This window comes from Buteo buteo, chromosome 2, assembly GCF_964188355.1.
Source record: "Buteo buteo chromosome 2, bButBut1.hap1.1, whole genome shotgun sequence".
Lineage (NCBI taxonomy): Eukaryota > Metazoa > Chordata > Aves > Accipitriformes > Accipitridae > Buteo > Buteo buteo.
The window spans coordinates 55033970-55053594 of record NC_134172.1 but is presented as its reverse complement, the minus strand read 5'-3'; the positions used below and the strand labels follow the sequence as shown (position 1 = coordinate 55053594).

The 19625-nt window shown below is 38.2% G+C and overlaps 1 protein-coding gene across 2 annotated transcripts in view; it reads right to left on the bottom strand.

Moving 5' to 3' along the window:
- Nucleotides 1-19625, bottom strand: part of DNAJC13 (DnaJ heat shock protein family (Hsp40) member C13) — a 58574-nt gene that overhangs the window by 26714 nt on the left and 12235 nt on the right. Inside the window, exons 4-27 of one of the 2 annotated variants that reach the window (XM_075054978.1) lie at nt 19038-19187; nt 18695-18736; nt 17387-17587; nt 16097-16303; nt 15922-16017; nt 15676-15767; nt 14738-14904; nt 14559-14638; nt 14313-14482; nt 13352-13451; nt 13002-13109; nt 12295-12450; nt 11506-11562; nt 10008-10129; nt 8746-8821; nt 7615-7710; nt 7320-7463; nt 6150-6164; nt 5560-5642; nt 4182-4335; nt 1874-1977; nt 1637-1796; nt 547-609; nt 113-214 (exon numbers count right to left, since the gene is read on the bottom strand). In XM_075054978.1, the coding sequence (XP_074911079.1) occupies nt 113-214; nt 547-609; nt 1637-1796; nt 1874-1977; nt 4182-4335; nt 5560-5642; nt 6150-6164; nt 7320-7463; nt 7615-7710; nt 8746-8821; nt 10008-10129; nt 11506-11562; nt 12295-12450; nt 13002-13109; nt 13352-13451; nt 14313-14482; nt 14559-14638; nt 14738-14904; nt 15676-15767; nt 15922-16017; nt 16097-16303; nt 17387-17587; nt 18695-18736; nt 19038-19187 (2745 nt within the window). The remainder of the gene's footprint in view (nt 1-112; nt 215-546; nt 610-1636; nt 1797-1873; nt 1978-4181; nt 4336-5559; nt 5643-6149; nt 6165-7319; nt 7464-7614; nt 7711-8745; nt 8822-10007; nt 10130-11505; nt 11563-12294; nt 12451-13001; nt 13110-13351; nt 13452-14312; nt 14483-14558; nt 14639-14737; nt 14905-15675; nt 15768-15921; nt 16018-16096; nt 16304-17386; nt 17588-18694; nt 18737-19037; nt 19188-19625) is intronic. The other variant, XM_075054988.1, reaches the window with a different exon arrangement.

The window sequence follows — 19625 nt, the reverse complement described above, 5'->3', positions numbered from 1 at the left end:
GTAAATATCACATTTCTACAGGAAATGTGAAAAGGACGTTGATTTTTTTTTTTTTAAGAATTGTCCTTTTAGCAAAGCAACATATGAGTAGTAAGAAACGAAGGCCACATACCTGCAGAGGGACTGTAGCTCTGCTTGTGTGAAGATGTGCTAGAGTAAGCAGATCTACAAGGATTCTAATGCCATTTGAATCCATAAGGTCCTTCACATTTTTCTGTTAATGGATAAACTGAGTTAACACCAGCATTTTCTAGACAAGAGTTGTTACAAGTACTGAACAGTTTTATTCAAACAAGTGTCCATGAGAAAAGTCAAATCATTCTCTGAACTGACTAGAATAGTATAAACACCACAATATCTACGCATTTTCTTCAGCTTTCTCACCAGTAAATAACTACCACATCCCAGAAAGCTGTACCAAACATTGTTTTAAGACTTCCTCAAGACTTGAATTTTTGCTCAAGTTAACACTGAAAGACTAGTTCAGACCATTTTATACAGCTGAAAGACCAATAAACTACTGTTAAGTGTACATGTCCACCTTACCTTATTAAGGATCAGTTTGTTGAGAAACAGTATCAATCTGTCCCGCTCAAGCCTGTCAGTGCACTATTGCAATGGAAGATGACAAGTTAGTATTTGATAGCACATACTAGAAGTTGCCTTCCAAAGTCAACAGTTGCACTATTTACTTTTTCCATGCCCAGGATAAACCTGCTGATTATTACATGTCCAGTTTCATGCACAACTAATAAATGTAGTTTTCTGCCACTGAGGAGGCAAGGCCTCGTTGCCTTCCATCCCCTTTGTTGCTCTGGGTCTGACATTCAAACCCACTTTTCTGCTAAGTCTGTTGTTCTAAAGGTACAACATTTGGATTCCCCAGTGAGCCAGTTAACAAGTACAATAGAAAAAGAGAATGCTTTCAGCCAGCAGACAGACTGGGTCTTTGATGTTACATCTCTGGTGAGACTATCAAGAGTCAAGACAAAATAACAAGACTGCATTGGTTCAGTTTCACTTACAATAGCCATATCTAAAACCCATACTGACATTAGCAAAGAACCCTTTCTCCAGACTGCATGGAAATGTATTTTTGCAAGCTGTATCAGTTGTCAGACATACCTTAACAGACACTTAAAGGGCAAAGTAGATACCACTAAAAATCTAATCCATCATATGTGCCCATCTAAGGCTACCATTTCATTAGGTCTGGGGTTGTTGCTACTACTCTTGAAGTCAGTATTTCAAAATAATACAACATGGAACAAGGTTCTCCTCTTAAAAAGCTTTACGCTTCTGCATTTTTCAAAAGCAAGGACAAGATTAATATCACACAAAGTTCCTTCACACTATTTCTGTACAACCTGAAAACCTGTTGGCTAACAAAATGCAGATAAAGATACTAGTTTGAAATACCTTTATGATCAGCAGGTTTTTTTAGTGAAACTTCAACGGAATCAAGGGGAGATACTAGGAACACTTGGTGACAGCATGGGGGTGAAAAGTATTCATGCTGCAGCTTCACATTCTGTAAAACCAAAACTCTGGTTTCACAGCAACTTGAAGGATGTGAACATATGTTGGACTAGCTGTATGTTAACTATTGTATCAAGTAATTTTAAATAATTCTTACCCTTTCCAACATCCCAACAATGTACTTGGTATCAGAAAATGGTCCTATTTCTTCATGACATCTTCCATAAACGATGGCCAATGCTTGCAGACACAAGCATTTCATATTAACTTTTGGGGTAAGCAAGAAGCGATGATAGAGTTCATTGAAGAATTCGTATCTAAGAAAGATGAGATTTTAGTGAAGAAAACAAAACAAAGACCTTGAGAATGAGATACTATCTTAATAATGTCTCACGATTTTTTGATTGCTCCACTTTCTTCAGTTTCATCTTCTTCCAGTAGCAATCTTAGATAATAATCCCCTATTTTTATTTCCTCAGAAAGGCACTCATATTTTACCTGTAACACAGAACAAGTTACTTAACAGTAAACACTGTTTCTCCTTCATTAAGTTTAGTCTTGCACAACAAGACTGTACTTGCTTGCATCCATAAACTCAACAAGGTTAGCAACCCCTCCTACAGTCTGAGGAAGACTGAAATCTGCAAGTTTGCCATTAAAGAAACACACATCTACAAAATATGCCATAAGCTATTGTTCCTCCCCAGAACAAATGAAGTTTCCCATCTTACTGAAATTCCAGCTTCCAGCCTTCAAGTAACTTGTTTTCAATATCAGCTGGTTTTATTAACTAAACTTACAAAATACATTCTGTATTCAGTGACTCAAGCTTTAGTAAGTAGTTAATCCATTGCAAGGTATTTCACTCGATGTTACTACAAGTATGAAACAGAAGCATGATGTAATTACTAGTTATACTTGCTATTATGCTGGGTAATAAAAGCCTAGAGGCATCAGTATACACACCAAGTAGCTGAAGTGACATTGCACAATGACAGCCATCATTAACTTCAGAGCAACTACATTACATTTCACCAGATGCCTCAATGCTCAGTGGTTTTAAGCATTTGGCAAGCACCACATTTAGAGGTACCACATAAACATACCACAGAAGCTGCTCTGTACAGTGGGTTTTCTTATCTATAGTTTGCACACCACTGTCATGAGGCCACAAAGTTATCTACAGATTTGACCACAGCATGTGATACAAAGACATCCCACTAACTAGTACACTTCCAGAGCAACCTCAAGCCACTATCCCCCTTGGCAATGTGACAAGCTCCACAGCTGGCAGAGAAGCCTTTGTCATCACTACATAGTTAGTTCAAATACTTACAGCATAGCCTGATACAGTATTCATTTAAAATATTTAAAAGCAAATCTCTGAGACAGCAGCTGTTCAAAAGATAGTCTTACAGAAGCCCCCTGAAGCCAGTCCCAAAGCATTCTGGGCTATAACTGCAAGAACACAGTGATACATTCCAGCAGCATAAGCCACATAAGAGAGCAAAGTGCAGGTGGGAAACCTGTATTACTAAGTTTCAGATCTGTACTTTTTATTCTGCCCCAGTTAGGACCTCTAAAGTACAGAGATAGAGTTGGGATAGCAGACACTGTGGTGCCCAGAAGTCCTGTGCCTGACCCATACCTGAAGAAAACTTTGAAAGCTAAATGCCCATGCAAGAAATGCCAGTCCAAACCCAAACTTAGCTATTTACTGCATCTAGGTAAGAAGTAATCTGTAGCTGTGTGATAGGGATAAGCTGCATACATAAAATAGTTCTTTCTCCTAAAGCATTAGCTTGATGTCTTGCAATTCTTTGCTTTACCAGAATAGTCAACTGAGAATTCTTCAAAATTAGTAGTTTAGTCATTTCATTAGTAGTCCTCTGGCTCAAATTTCAACTAGAAAACTGTACTGTGACAAGGATGGCATTGGGAATATCTAAGAATATCTTCGAGCTGAATCCAAGTGTGGCCTTGATTTGCTTTAGCATTACACATTAATTAAAACTGTGTGGAACCATAACAATACTGGAGATAAGAGTAGAGTACAGAAAGTGCCTACTAGCACATTACTTGAAAAAATCTTGCAAGTTGTTTTGAGAAAGCCAAGTAGGACCATACCAATTGCTCTGCAGAAGCCTGAAAGGCTATTTTAACTTTAGGTATTGCTGTTCCTAGAATGTGAAAACAGTATCCTCTATAATTTACAGAGCAGTGTGGTTTTAGCCACATAACCTATTCAGGGTTTGGCAACCCAGTATTTAACAGCCTTAGCATCACTGAAACATGATGGAAATAAAGACAAGGAACTTGCTATCAGGAAGAAGTGACTTGTGAAACTACCCAAAACAAGTCTGATGGAGCACATTCAAGAACAAGTACGACTTATCTTAATTTAACACCAACTCTTCTCTTTTCCTCTTAATGCAAGAATACATCAAGGGTTCTGATCAACATTTCATCTCTACAGTGTCATTTGTCAGGCTGAAGAGGTTTCAGTTTTGCCAAATGACACTGAACAATTGTACCTGTTCACAGCCTCAAGCCTTAGCAGTTTATTCCATAACCCCAAAAGAATTCTAGCTTGCAGTAGGGACTGTCAACACAAGATTCACTCATGTAGTTATAGACAGAAAAGTGACATTATAAGTAGACATATTTTACATATGTAGTTTCTCCTACGGTGGGTCTTTTACCTCAAACTCCTGATGGTTCCATGAGATAACATTAGCACTACCAAGCTCTCGGTCAATATTAAACGCTCTCATCTCAGACTCAAGAGTATCTCTCAGTTCTTCCCGTGTTTTGAAGTTCCAAATCAAGTTTGATCTAGCATGATCCTGAAGAAATCTAAGAAAGAAGTCACATAGTTTAAATCCCACAAAACATCATTTGAAAGGCAGACAAGACTCAGCTGGCAAGCTAGGGAAGATTAGCATTAGTGGACCTTAATTAGAAAGCACCAAGTAGTGGTCTCTAGTTTGTTGGAGTAATTATGGGTGTTCACTTGTATAGTGCTTTCATAGTCATGGACGTCAGCCTAAACGAAAGCATAGCTGTTGTCATCCTTTTTGGCTCAATTTGTTATCTGCATATAGTTGATGACCAGGAGATGCACAAGCTATTCGTTGTATCTGCCAGTAAGGGCTACAAGTGAACAATAACCCAGGGCAGCAAACGTGCACATACCAAATGTATGTTTTAAAAAAAGTAGTTCATGCAGGAAAATAGAAGTTGATGTCTCAAGTGTCACAAGACAGTCAGTAGACATTCTTCAGCAGCAGTTACAAAACAGCCTTTGGATCCAGAGACTGGCTGAGAGCAGCACTTTAACAGTTGAAGTTTAGGAGCAGGCAAATTTTCCTTTCATGCAACACTTGTGCAGAATGGACTATTTTTGACCTTTAGAAACATTAAGCACTGAATCAAACAGTCAAGTTTATGGAATTTCCCCAAGCTTGCTTTCATAGTTTGTTGTACAGTCAAGCTTTACTAGTCTATTTAACATAAAACCCCTAGCCAAAGTGAAATGATAATCTCTTTTTTCAGATGGAGGCCCCTCTATTGTAAACTTTGACAGTTTTAAGAACTCACAGGTAATCAAGCTGTATTTAGGACCTGTGGCACTATTTGAAATCCCATATCCATGTGTTTTCCTTTTGCCTGCCTTAAGCTCATTTTTATTCCAATTCAAGTTAGAACATCTTGAGTAGCTTACAGGTTGATGCAAACACCACAATGCTTTTCAGTGCTACTTTGCTTAGCCTTTGACATCATGCAGATCTGCACCTGCAGTTTGTGGCTCACTCTTCCTTTCGATTCAAGGGAAAAGAGGATGTAGTTTGATGACATTTAAGAAGCTTTCCAAATTTCACCCTTTCCTAAACACAAGCGAAATCCTTAAGCATACCTTAGAATTTCATTTTTCGTAAGTTCCTGTTACAAAGCACTTGCACTGTTTCAAGGCAGGCAGAAACAGGAATCAAGTCACAGCAACTCAGAAGATACTAACAAAAATATCCAGCCAGGTAGTAACTTGTATCAGAGACCATCATATTAATCTTAGTATTTTACCTGTAATAGAAGAGATCCCAGTTTGCTTCTATTTTTATTCTTTGGCGTCGTTTTCTTAATATCACTGGCTTTTGAATAATGTTCTGCGAAAGAGCCAAATTTAATAAGTTAGTAGAAAAAGATACTCCCCATTTTCCGTTTTTAAAATAAGCTGGGGGTTTTTATTCCTTCAAAAGCCACACTAAGTTAAGTATCACTAATAAGGTCTCCTTTTCTAGCAAGTAGTAGCAACAGACTTTCACAAGTGTTATTTACACCAAGTTAAATCATGCCAGAGAACCTTTCAGCTGTTTAACAAGTCATTCATTTAGAAGCAAGTTAGCCCTGAGAAAGGCTTCATTCCCATCACCATAAGCACTCATCAGCTCCAAAGCTGATAGAAGGGAAAACCCACAACAAGAATGCTTTGCTGTTGAAAGGAAATGACTAGAGCAAGTCACAGAAATAAGTCACAAACCCAACTTAGCCGCTGAAAGGTTCCCTAGTTGGATCAAGCACAAAATCAGTGTTATACTTTACGTGAGGTACCACATGCAAGCAGAAGTCTGAGCAACATAATCCACACAAGTGGCAGAGACATACAGACTCACCATATTGTTTCTGTCCTGATTGTGATGGAAAGTTGGAAGAAAAAGAAAAGGTACATTTAACAAGCCACAGCCACTGAAGTAATTCAAAGTGGTAATACCAAACTTGTTACTACCCTTTCCAAGCTACACTTGCATACATTTACTGCAAAATTAAACAGCTCAGAACTCCAGATAGAACCATGATTGTTTAAACTCAGCATCTAGACAAGATGTTTGAAGTGCAATTTGCCCTTCCACCACTGTTTTCCAGACTTCTCCATTAATACTTTGTTTTGAACCTAGTTCACCATTTATTCCAGAAATATTACCTGTCAAAATTGTACACGACTGTCCACATCAAACTTCAGCTAGATTTTACCAAGTTAAGGCTTCCCTGAATTAAAGCTTATTGTTATGTTAAATCAAGCACAAAGACAGGCATTTTCAATACTCTGCATTGTCCTTTTCATCCTTCCTTGCATATATAATAGCTTGTTTCACTTTCAGAACGCATAAAAACAAGCTTAGTCAGGAGACTAAAGAAAGTTAAGGGAAACATCTCATGATTCAGGAAGTCTGTCATACAGAACATGACAATAAAATGAAAGGAAAAAGGAGACCAACAGTAAGAACTCAAGCAATGCTTGAGTTATCCTCTTATGAGATCAGAACAGTCACACTTCAGTCTTAACCATGGTTTATGTATAGTCTTATGTTGCAATTTAAGCATTAAGATACCTATATTCAAGGTAATACTAAGCTTCTTCAAGCAGGTTCCATAACTGAAATACCACTAGCATTAAAGAATATCCATAGTTTAAATGCAGTTTAAAGCCATGTGGTTTTGCCACATTAAGGCATTTCCTATTCTCCTGTATAATTACCTTGGAAGACACACACATAAGCTGCAGTCCAGTGTGGTTAAGTTTGGCTGAAGCAAGAAGCTAAACCTTAATATGTATGCTGAATGAATCCATTTGCCTGCTTTACAATTCTCCCTGGAACCCATTTCTAATCCAAGATGAAGAATAGTAAGAGGCAGAGAGTTTACTAAAGGAAGGAGAGCTATGAAGTTTCTCACATTCCTACACTTCTATTACTGTCAAGCTTCCCTCTGATTTCATGGAGTTGTAGGTGTTCCTTTCTACACTTAGTTAAGTTGCTGTAATGAAGAGCTTCAAATACTTTTACCTCTTTTTGAGCTATGCCCATTCTATCTCTCCAGTGCATCAAGACTAGATCCACCTTCTCTTTGGCAAATTTTTCAACTTCCTTCGCAGCTTTTCCAGCCAGTCTCTGCCACTCTGGCACTTTATTAAACTTGCCATACTGATCCTGCAGAATAAATCCTATTAGTTATTTGCAGTTGCAGGTCTGTCAACATGTTTGATGCAGGTCAATGCTACAGTCAAGGGTCTGTATTAGAAGAGTCACTAAGACTGTACATCTATATAATGGAGGAGGTAAGACAGCTACATTTACTTACAGTTGCAATTTTTAAGTTATCTCTAACATGCATCCTATCAGCATCTTTTTCAGGAACAGGATCAGCACTGTCAAGGTATGCCAGCAAACCTGGTGGCTAAAAATATTTAAAACCAGTGTAAGCACACACGTGGCTACTGGAACAGAAACCATCACATTAGGTAACAAGATAATTTCTTTAAATTACAGATTTCAAAACAGGATTTATATTCTACTCTAAAAGCAAAGATGTACAGCTAAGCAGCTTTTTTGCTTTATTAGTGAAATGCCACTATCCTCAACAGGACAATTCAATAGAGGCACTTCATTAGCTTCAGTACAGCAGAGGTCTTGCCTATATCCCATTTCTTAAATGAGCACTTAATGAAGGTAAAGATTGCAGGAAGAAAAGAGTTGAACCCACAGCAACTGAGGGGGATGAATACACTAACACCAGAATCTATCCATATCCTCTGATATGGATTGAATGTTGCATGTGACATTAGAGATGAGATAGTCTCATTTGACTAAGCCTTCCTGAAGATAGTGACCAAGATCAAGACAGTTAGCTCTGCCAGAAATGAAGGAATTGCTATCTTGAATTTAAAAGTTGCTATTTTTCCAGATTTAGTAATTCCTTACAACACAATTCTTTGAACTAGTTTCACTGAAGTAACCTAAGCAAGAACCTTTCAGGAGGCTGCAAGGGTGAAAGAACATGGGAAGTATTAGCTAATATATAAATTTAGCTACGTTATTAGCAAATAAATTTGGACAGGTATGCAAGCACAGACAGAACTCTTGCCTTAATTTTTAACTGGAACTAAGTATTAGAGACTATGTTTACTATGTCTCCCACATCTTTGTCCTTTTAATAAAGAAAAAAAAAGTCAGACACCTTATTTTTAAGCTGTGTATTACACACCATTTTAGAAGTGGCAGGAAAGTAACAGAGTACTTCAAGAATCTGAGATGTTTTGTACCAGCCATCAATATCCTTCAAACAGCAGATGCCAGACTGACCCCCCCAGGCTAGATTTCCCCCCTGGAGGGGAAAGGGGATATGTTTACTATATAGACTATCCCAAGTTTTCTAACACTACAGGCTCTCAGATTTTACTCTTTCCCTACTCCGTATCCCATTTTTACTCACCAAGATGCGTTTCAACAAGTTCATAGCAGTTTTGTTCTCAGCTGTCCAGAGGCCAACCAAATGTCTACTTAACTGCCTGAAAAAGCCATCGAAATAACAAACTGCAAGTTCATATTTTAAACAGATTTTTAAACCACTAAACTGATACCCTCACCACGCTAGTGAAATGAAGATGAGCAAGAGCTTCATGCTCTTGAGTGAGTAAGAGCACAAAGCATTATATTGTTCCAGTTCAAGTATATACTTGGCATGCTTTAAAGTGTGGCCTTTAAGAAGCTCCAGTGAAGTTAGTGGAACAGTAGCAGCACATGCTTTTTAATCTAGACCTCAAAAGAACACTTGAGCAATAGAGCAGAAACTAAACATCTAATGACTAAGTGTAAGTTTATCCAGTCAATCTTACATTACAGTTAAGAGTCTAGAAACCATCAAGAACTGTTAACTGCTCCACTTGAAGCTCTTAATACCAGTTATTGGCTAGGAAAGCCTTTCTGGGAGCCTATCTTCTATGCCAACTTTCACTTTCTGCCAACATTTGTCACCAGGGTTCTACTGCACTGAACTGAAGTGTCACTTACAATCAAGTCATTAGTAGCTGCCATCAGAACTAATGGGACAGACTGTTTCATACTAGCTCTCTCCTGAATGACATACAGTGGTAACAAGTTCCACTTGTCACTACATTGCTTAGCAACTCTTTAGGTGCTTCAGGACCATGCAAGTTAAAGCTTCTATAATATTGTATTCGGGTGGAAGTAATTGAATTATCACTCATCTTCCTCAGCATGCCCTCAGGCCCAGTTTCAACAGCTCACAAGTTCTTCTGACTGCTGAATTCATGGAATTATTTCTATATAAGGAGACTTCTCTCTGACAGGATGGGTGACCCTAACTGCATGCAAGATGTCTGAGGTGTGCACACCAGGATTTATACAGCTGTATAATAAAATTAAACCTTTTTACAAGTTGCAGACCTTCTACTTGCCTTTTCTTTCCCTGAATGTTTTCAGAACAAAAAGAAAATCAAAACTTGAGCCTTTAATGAGTAACCAATCCAAGTGCCATTTTGGCAAAAAAATAATCAAAGGTTCATTAAGTGGCTACAGTCTCAGCTGAAGCTTGCTCTACTTAAACATACCAGCTGCCAAAGAAAACATTCTCCTAAAGAACTGCAAGTTTTCTTCCCTGACCTCCCAATACTTCTAGTGTTAGCCAGGCCATTAGACTTTTTAAACATAATATATCAAGTGAGACTGACATACCTATTTGTAAGCATCCTCTGATCTGTGCTTATTGTAAACATTGCAGTGTGCAAGTGACGAGGTAAGGCACCTTCACTGAGGGCAAGATCTTGCATTTTGGTAGCAATCTCTTTGTCTCCTTCCTTTGGAAACAGGGCAAGATGATTACTAAAGAATCTTAGTTAAGCTGCTTTTATCTTAGTCTACAGTTCTAAGGCCTTCTTGACCATCAATTATGTCAACTAATATCCAAAAGCCAGAAGCTATAGTATGATGGGCTTTAAGTGCAAGTTCTCAACAGCAATTGACCAAAGTCGTAGTAAAGCCACAGACCAGATTAATTGGTAGTTATATCCATAAGGACAGTAACTGGATAGGAAAAGATGCATGTCTCCCATCATAGGTCAGGAGGCTGGTAGTACATTTACAAGTAACTGGATAGGAAAAGATGCATGTCTCCCATCATAGGTCAGGAGGCTGGTAGTACATTTACAAGTACCATTTCCACACTGCAATTGCAAATTAGGGTTAAACAAAGAATGACAACCACAAGTAATTGCTTAATGCTTGACTTCGGTCAGCAGCAACTATTTAAGAATAACTGGTGCTGTCCAGTTTAGATAGCCACATGGATGAAACTGTCACTCAGTCAAAATACGTTAGTTACAATGAATAGTGAAGAAAAAGCTTTTGCTGCATTTTTACTTCCCCATGTCCCACTATAGTTCAAATGATAGTTGTAATGAACACCATAGCAACTTTTAGCTAATGTTATCAGGTATATCAGTGGAAACTTGCAGGTCTATACAACCTCTATTTCAAGTGTTCATTCACTTCCTTTCCAAGAAAGTACTAGATGCATTTCAGATGCATAAGCCATTGTGATATGATGAAGCACTAACTTAAGCCCCAAATTTCAACACAGGAAGTGTCGATAGTCAGTTCACAAGGTCACCCTGCAACAATCATGAGCAGCCCTTGAGAAGTATGGACTTGGTCCATACATCATGTAGTATGGAAACTAACAAAGCCAAATCAACCTTTGTTGAAGCAGAAAGAGCAAGAGCAGAGGCTGACATCACTAGTCTGCTCTGGGACACTACTGCCTGCTAATCCCAGACCCACTCCATCTGGAAATGTATCCCAGGAAATATGGCCTCTCCTCCTTGAGAGGCTCTTTTAAACATGCAGAAGCCTGGTAGCTCTGAGGTATGTGACTGAGCTACATACAACATTAACAGCCAAATCTTGACTGCAGTATGAAACATGCAAGGCACTACCTACTGTCTCAACTCACATGCCCTCCCAACCCCCAAGTGTAAGAAATAAAGCAAGCTGCTATATTAAACCACTCACAATTAAGCAGGTGTCCTGTTACTCACCTTCCCCCTTCCCACCATCCCCACCACAACCACCAAGAGAAGCTAATATAACAAACTTCTATTGGCAAGCAATTGCACTTCCGAAATAGACTACATATTTAGTATGCTATCCCAGGTAACACTAATAAAAATCTCACCTCTATTATGGCCTTCATTACCAAACCTGCTCCTTTCACAATTGCCATGGAAGGATGCTAAAATAGAACATTGACAAAATTATCCAAGTGCAAAATTTGAAGATTAGATCATCTGATTCAGTTTCCTTAACTCATCTACACGGCTGTTTTACCTCCAGTTCTGGGCAAAAATTAGTATTTCAGTTTTGTGAAAGCTAGCCCCAGAAGAGTTCCTACCTTACACCTTTAAACAAGAATCTCATGTAAGTATCAGATGGACTTCTTAGCACTGAACAGCAGTATATACCAGAGAAGCTGGAATGATACTGGGGAAACTGACACAAAAGAGCATACTGGTTTTACAGAAATAATTGACATTTTAGCTAAAAATCATAGAATTCTTACAGGTGTACTACTCAATAGTATGTTACTCTTGTTTTGTAACTCTTTTAAAAAACTCTCGTTTGCTGAGAGAAACAAAAAAAGTGGCAGATTCTCCAAAGAGAAGATCTGTGCATCTGCTGAATCTAGCTTAATACTTAACTGGTATTTTGAAGTATTTCTAGAAACAAATCTTAGGCAGTCTATTCTGCAATGATTTGCATATCATTCACTATAGAATAACCACCTCAATCTGGTATCTGAAGATAAAGCAATAGATCACTAAAAAAACTCACCAAGGTAGAAAAGGTTTAGGCACATTAACCAGCTGAACAGTAGACAAATTTGTCTTTCAGGAGAACAAGAAAAAGTTCACATTCACCGACTACCTAAAGCTTCCAATAACAACAATAAATTACAAAATCTTACCTGAAAGAGCTTAAATAGTGTTCTTCCATTAGATGCCACCATTTCCAACAACATGTCAAACTGCTGCCCCTCAGTAGTTTCACTATATGGAGCACATAGGGCAAATGTCAGGAAGTCCAGAAGCGAACTAATTACTAGGGCACCTGTCCCATGATCCTGAAATTAGGAAGACAGGTATGTAATACAGATACAGTGCTTCTCCCCTGCCCAAGAGTATTCATGCAAGTTTTACTCAGTACTCATGATGCTGAAAGTGCTCTTCCCTGTCATACCATGAAACAGTCTGCAAATAAAAATTACAAGTTTAAAATATGCCAGTACTCTGAGTATGGCAATAATCTAGTAAAGTATTGGCTCCCAGACCATATCAGACACTCATGACCTCATATACTGGTGTGCTGCAAATTCTTCTATTTTTAATCCCATAAGTACCAGTGTACAATATCCTTTCAGTTAAAAGGAACACCCAGTTTCTGTATTAAACATGCAAACATTTGTTCCATGATTCTTCAGTATAGACAGCTATGTTCTAACCTGTCAAGATCCAAGCCTATTTAGAACAAGCTTCAGTGCCAGACATAGCTATATTTTCTGCACTTCAATTGCAGGTACAAATATATTCAAAGATATATCCAAGTACAACAGAAGTGTTTTCATAGCAATTAGGAAAGGCACTTGAAGCTATCTGTCTTCAAAATTTGACTTACCACATGGGAATTGAATTTCTCTAGTAGATTCTCTAGAAACTTCTTTGAAGAAAGAAGGGAAGCTTTGTTCAACTGCTCCTGCCTCAAGTCGTAGTCATCATGCATTGGCTATAAAAAAAAGTATTCACTATGCAGTCACATTTCAACTCTCAGTTCTTAACAGCTGTAATTCAAAAGCCACACTCTGAACCCATAAAAAGCACATCCTACTTAAAGTTCAGCAGGAAATCACTGTACAAGTTATTTCATGTTTGAGCACACTGCAAGTTGAAGGGCAGTCCCTATTTCTACACCTTTCAGTAGACTGAAGTTCACACATTAAGTGAAAGAATCTGCAATTTAGTACTTACACACATAAGAGCACAAAGCATGTCAATAGAGGCATGGGTTACTCCATCGTTGTTTCTTTTGAGGGCTTTCACAACCTTTACTCCTAATCGTTCTCGAAATCTTTTGAAAGGAAAGCAGAAACCACCAAGATTAGAGAGGAAACAGAAGTCTTAGTTTTAAGATGAGTCCAACTGGGGACCAAAAGTGGCCTGCTCCCATTGCATTTGGCAAGCCAGTACCTTGATGTTTGCATCAATTTAAGATTGATTGGTAAGAAAACATTAACATTGACTTCACTGTTAACAATATGCCAAGAACACATTCACCAAAACAAAGACATATTTCTGTAGTTGCAGGATAGGGATAGTTCAGGACAATATTCACAGAGAAATAGAACTTTATAAAGGTCTCAGACTAAGTATGTATGTTACTCTTCACATCATTCAGTTGCCCCATAGTCCAGAGTCAGAAATAATCCAAAGAATTTTTCATTTTAAGAACATCAGGCAGTTTTTCTGCTTCCTTATGTTATCCAATTAAGACACAGACTCCAAGCAGCCTGTATGTACTGTAGGAGTACAAATCAACTTCCTAACATCACATTTTATCTCGTGTTGAACTGAAGATAGCAATGGCATCAACATACTTTAAGAATGAAGAATTGCCTACTTCAAGGACAGATGAAGGTGCATTTTAGAAGTTTTTCCACTGGGAAAATCACTAAACCATATTTGACTCAAGGCAGAGAGCATTTAGCAAAGGAAGAATTAGCTTTACATACTAATGATCATTTGGGATGCTCAGTTTATGTTAGAGCCTGATGACAGCCTCATACTACTGGAAGTAATCATGTACAGAGTCTTCCAGTCTTTCAGAAGTGAGGCTTAACTCCAATTCTCAGTTTTAAAGATAAGACACCATTGAAAGCTCAAGAACTGTTTTCACCTACTACTTCCAAACTTGAAGAGACTTCTCACTTACTTTGGAAGCTGAGTAAAGGCAAGAAATCCTGCTTTTGAAGCCACTAGTCGTCTTACTGCTTGGAATTGGCTTTCAAGCTCTGCATTAGATGCTGCAATATCTCCCTCCTGAGAGAGCAATGCTGTTATGGCATTATTAATGAGTTTCTCCTTGTTTTCTGAGAACAGACCCTGGTTAAGAAATAACAATTATTATCTTTATGCATTAACAACATCTTAAGAGGATGGGCAGAGGACTTATTCTTACATCTTGTGTAACTGCATGTAGTACCCCACTATAGGAAATGTTAGCATTGAACCTGAACACAGCATCTGCAAAGTTGCCATCTGGAAGAAAACATAACAAAAGTTAAGTGCACAGTACCTGACTAAGTATCTGTATGCTTTAAAAAACACTATAAAACCATGTAATAAGCATTAGCTTACTTGGAGGAGCCGCCAAAAACCTCAGATGAAGGCTCTCTACTTCTTCATCTACAGGCATACTGAGTAATCCCCAACGCTGGCCTTTGTGTGTAGAGGTCATTTTCACACAGACATCTCTGTTACCAGAAGCTCTCACTCCATCCAACAAGCTAGCCAGGAGAGAATCTCTGGGTTGGGAGAAAGACAAATAAAATTTAGATCAGAAAAGTGATGCCAAAGAACCAAGTTAAGAAAAATAGGCAAAAAAAAAAGAATCAAGCACAGAATGAAAGGCAGCAATCATTGGAATCTCTTACTAACACTGGTGCTATCAGCTACACCTCTGGAAGAAGTCACCAACTTTCAAGTGTTCCTTTATGAACTGTAGGAACAGAGCTGTCTTTCACCCAGTATAGCCAGCTGCAGCCTTTCACTAAAGGGATCAACTCTAGATTATCTGTTAATGAGGTACACATGTTGTGAGCCAATTCATCCCTGTGCTTTTTGCAAAACCTCACTTAGCAGGATTAGACTGCATTACAACTGCAAGCACACTCAGGGACTGTTCTGTTGGTTGTTTTAAATAGAATCAACTAAGACCATCTCAAGCAGACAGCTCAAGGAGTTTACAGCCTTCCTTTCCATATCACTTAAAGTATGCTTTCTTTCCTTGTCTCAGATATGCTGCTTAATCAAGTACAACATACAGAGAACAACATTGCTTGGAAGAAACAGGCTGTGTCTAACTGTCCAATACCCTTACATGTTCATCAGAAAACTTCTGGACAGATTTCCTTGAAGATCCTGTAACAAATCTTGATTTGTAAGTGGCAGACCACTAGAATAACAAGGCTTTGAGTTAACACTTCCAAGGGTCAGAGGTTATGGAAGCTGAGAAACTAGAAGCACTACAATGGCAACTTTCATTTGAATTTATAACTCACAGGAGTTCCAGTTACCTTTCTGTTGAAGAGTATTTCCGAATTTGTCCTTTGATAAATTCAATGATAAAAAGCTGGGGGTTTTCACAGTCACAGACTATTGCAAATACCTAAAAACAAGAGATAAGGGTCACATTCATGAAGCAGTGTTATTTATCTACTCTACAAATTAAGGCCATCTTATGTAGGCTATCAAATTCCTACTATTATAATCTTGTAGAGTGCCTATTTGAAGAAGAGGTACTGAGAAAGGTTTCCTCTTACCTCGCCTAAAGGTTTCAAAGTTGCTATGTTATACGTAGCTGGATCCCGCTCAACTAAGCAAGCTTCTGTAAGAGCTAGTACTCTTTTCACAGGTTCCTTGAAAAAATAAAGGCATGTTAGGAAAGAATTCTTAGCACTTAAGAGGAACCAAGTAAGTTCAGTTTGATACCCTTACCAAGTGTCTAGGTGTTATTTTTTGGACAACAAACTCTGCTAAAGATGTTACAGATTCATCATTGCTGTACTTTCCAAAGCGCAGATTCAAGTATTGCTCAAATTCTAGGGACTCTTTCCTTATCCGCAGGGAGATACCTATGAAGTTGCCAGCATGTTCTATTGCACTTTTGATAATTTCCTCCCTCTGCTCAGATGCAAACAGGTGCTGCAAGTTTTGACAAGAAAAAGAACAGGTGAAAAATATGGAGTAGCTCAAGAAATCAGTTCCATAAATAATCCTCCACTAACAGTAGAGAATCTTCCCAGCAGCTGGGCTTGCCTTTGCTGAGTGCAAGGTATAAAGAGAAGCAGTATTTATTACACAAGAGATCCACTATTAAGTTCACATTTGCCTTTCAAAAAAAAAAAATCTATAGCAGCTATTCCTAAAGGATACTCTGCTACATATTAGCATGCCATTAAATAAAGGTCTGCATGACCTGCCTGTCCATCCTTGGCAACAGATCCTGACAGCCTGGCAGGAGTGAAGAGCCAGAAAACCACAGTGGTAGCCCCAGCTGTTATCTGAAAGGGCTGCTACCCAGCCTTGCTAGGCAAGGTTAGGGCAGCTCTAGAGAATCAATTATATATTGCTAGTTTTATGCCAGAGAAGAGCATGCTGCAGTACAAAAGACATGAAAACCCTGATCTAGAAAACAGACTCCTACTTTCTTAGTAGTGACTGAGGTAGCTATATTTACATTAATAACCATGAATTAATTCCTATAGATTAATTTCAGCTGCTTGCAGTATAGGAGACAGAAAACCTTTTAGGACTGTGACACCAACATTACACTGCAGTATTTCCCAAGCAAAGCTGCTGAATATCAGATCACAGGCCTAAAAAAGCATCACCACTGACAGATCTATTTCTGAATAGAATCCCTCCATCAGTTAGGTAGATTAGTAATACTTCTGTCACTTCCATAACTTTGAGAAGTGTCAGGAAACTCCATGTCCATACTGCATTCATGTTCATCATCCAAATATAAATAACAGGATAATTTATGCTCTTTAGTTTTTAAACATACAATAAGCAAAAAAAAACCCCAAACATTGTTCTCAAATGTTTTAACTAACTTCCTGTAGAAAAGAGGTTTTAAAATCTGTCCACAAGCCTTGAGGCTCTACAGCTGGGTCCCAAAGACGCACATACTTGTATGGTCAAATTATGTTGAAGCTTCGTTGTTAAATATGCAGCTATAAACATCCTAAGCACCATACCAAGATGTTTTGTTTTAGTACTCACCAATCTACTAAATCCTCCATAGAGGATACAGAAGCCTCCCTGATAGCCAGCAATATCAACAAAGCCTTCAATGTTTCTGTAGTCATAGGCGCACAGGACTTTATTTGTTGCAGGATCAATTTGGTCAATACCTCCAGGAGTCACTTCCAGAATCACAGGTTTCCTTGTATCACTCCAGTGATGTTTATAGCAGTTATACCTCTGCAGAGAGAGCTACTATTAGACATCTACACACACACTCCTTTACTACACAGCAATACTCTTCCAAATCTAGTAAACAGCATGAGTGTAAAGTTCAAGAAAATTATATCATTTCCCCTAATGCTCTTATTTAAGAACACTATTAATCAAAGGAAAGTAGCTGTCAACTCACAAGGAAGTTGCAGCTTAAACAACACATTTTGAAGAGAACAACAATCCCAAAACAGCCACTCCAAAAGGGATTTTCTCTTGCTGCAGAAGGTGGTCTACTCAAACTATGTACACTGTGGTTAGACAAGGAAACAGCTATTGCACCAGATGATGTTATTCAGCTAATCAAGACTAAATTAAGGTAAACTTAACACTATAGTGCAAATTTTTCATCTTCTGGAGTCATATTCTATTACAAATACAGGCTTATTGAAACCAGCAGAAGTTAGAGGTCTGTTCTAAACTACAGTAAAACAATGGGGGGCCCCATATTCCAGCAGTGTTACTACACTCATCACTGAAAATTTATTCTATGCAATGCTTTAAGTTACTTTTAAGTGCTATCTTCTGTGACCAGAAGACATAAAATCAAATATAAAGTTCAGGTCTGTATACTGCCTTGCTTATTACTATACTAGCAAGTTCATTAAATGGCAATCTTGTCTTTAATCTGACCTACAGAAATCCTCCTAGGAAACAATGTTCCCACATCAAGCGTTCAGGATGTTATGCAGAAAACTATTTAGAGTTAGAAAGTGCTGGAAGTAGTAAACATTTGAATAATGAATCAAAGCTTTGTTTTTCTCCTTCCTTCTCTCCAGATAAGAACTCCACATGGCAAAGCTCTTCACTTCAGCAGTAACATTCAAAGTCTTTAAGTGTACCTCCATAAGGCTCAGGCCAAGTGAAGAGAACTCAAGCCTTCTACTGTTGAAAAGGTTCCCATTGCTTTTGAACAGTGTCTTAATTTTCTCCTCTCAAAGCAAGTCTTCAGATCCAAATTTACAAAAGCTATTTTAGGTAGTGCATACAGCACAAGCATAACACAAAGTAGAAGTTTAAGTCTTTAGACCATTTCATTAAACTGCATATGATCCAGACAAGCCAGACACTTACCCGTCCTGTGATTTTTCCTTCTGAGAAGTCTGTCCTGAATCTCTGTTTTCAAAAAAGTTAACCATAAATGAATGTAAATGATAGCCAATCTATCCAGAAAGTCTACATTTAAGATGACCGTGATTTAAGGGACTCAAACTAAGCCTCCTTTAAGGCTCACCATTACACTGCAGTTTAATATATTCAGTATTTGTAGCTTTACTTGCTATTTAAGAATCATGCACTAGTTGCTACAACTGACACTAGACCAAGTTCATTAACATAACAGCTCAAAAGACAACAACAAATGGTAAGGATAAACAAGTACTTACTGCTTGCTTGAAGAAAAAAAAATAAATCTTACCAGTGCCTCTGTAAGGAGTTCAGTTCTGTGCTCTGTGGAAAACTTAAGAGTTTCAGACTTTTTTCCACTGCCTTTGCGAAAAGTGAGACTAAATTCTGTTCCTTGTCCTTTTCCAACAGGAGAAATACTACAGATATCTCCATAAGGCCACTAGACAATTGAAAGTAATTAGGTTATACTGTTAGTAACTTTAAAGCTACATCTCCTCCACTCAAAAAACCTTAGCACCTATAAGTGAGTTGCTGTAACAAGACAATAACTAGCATGCTCCATGAAAGCTTTAGCTTGAGCTTCCTATTTGATACTCTGCAAAGTAAATGTCCTGACTCCCTTCAGGCACACAGCCTTACAGTGATCAAACATCCCAGTTCATTCAGAACAGCACACCCAAAAGCAAACTACTACTTATTGGCCGATAGAGACAAATTGCCTAAAAGTACAGAAACCACTGGATATTTGTAGAGTTAGTGAAGGCAACACCAGTCTTCCATTATGTGTGCTTTTGTAGCAGCTGCCATATCCTTCTGGTTTTGCTGAGATCTTGTCAGACTAGATAGTTTCTGAAGACTGAATGCCACTCCAGATGGC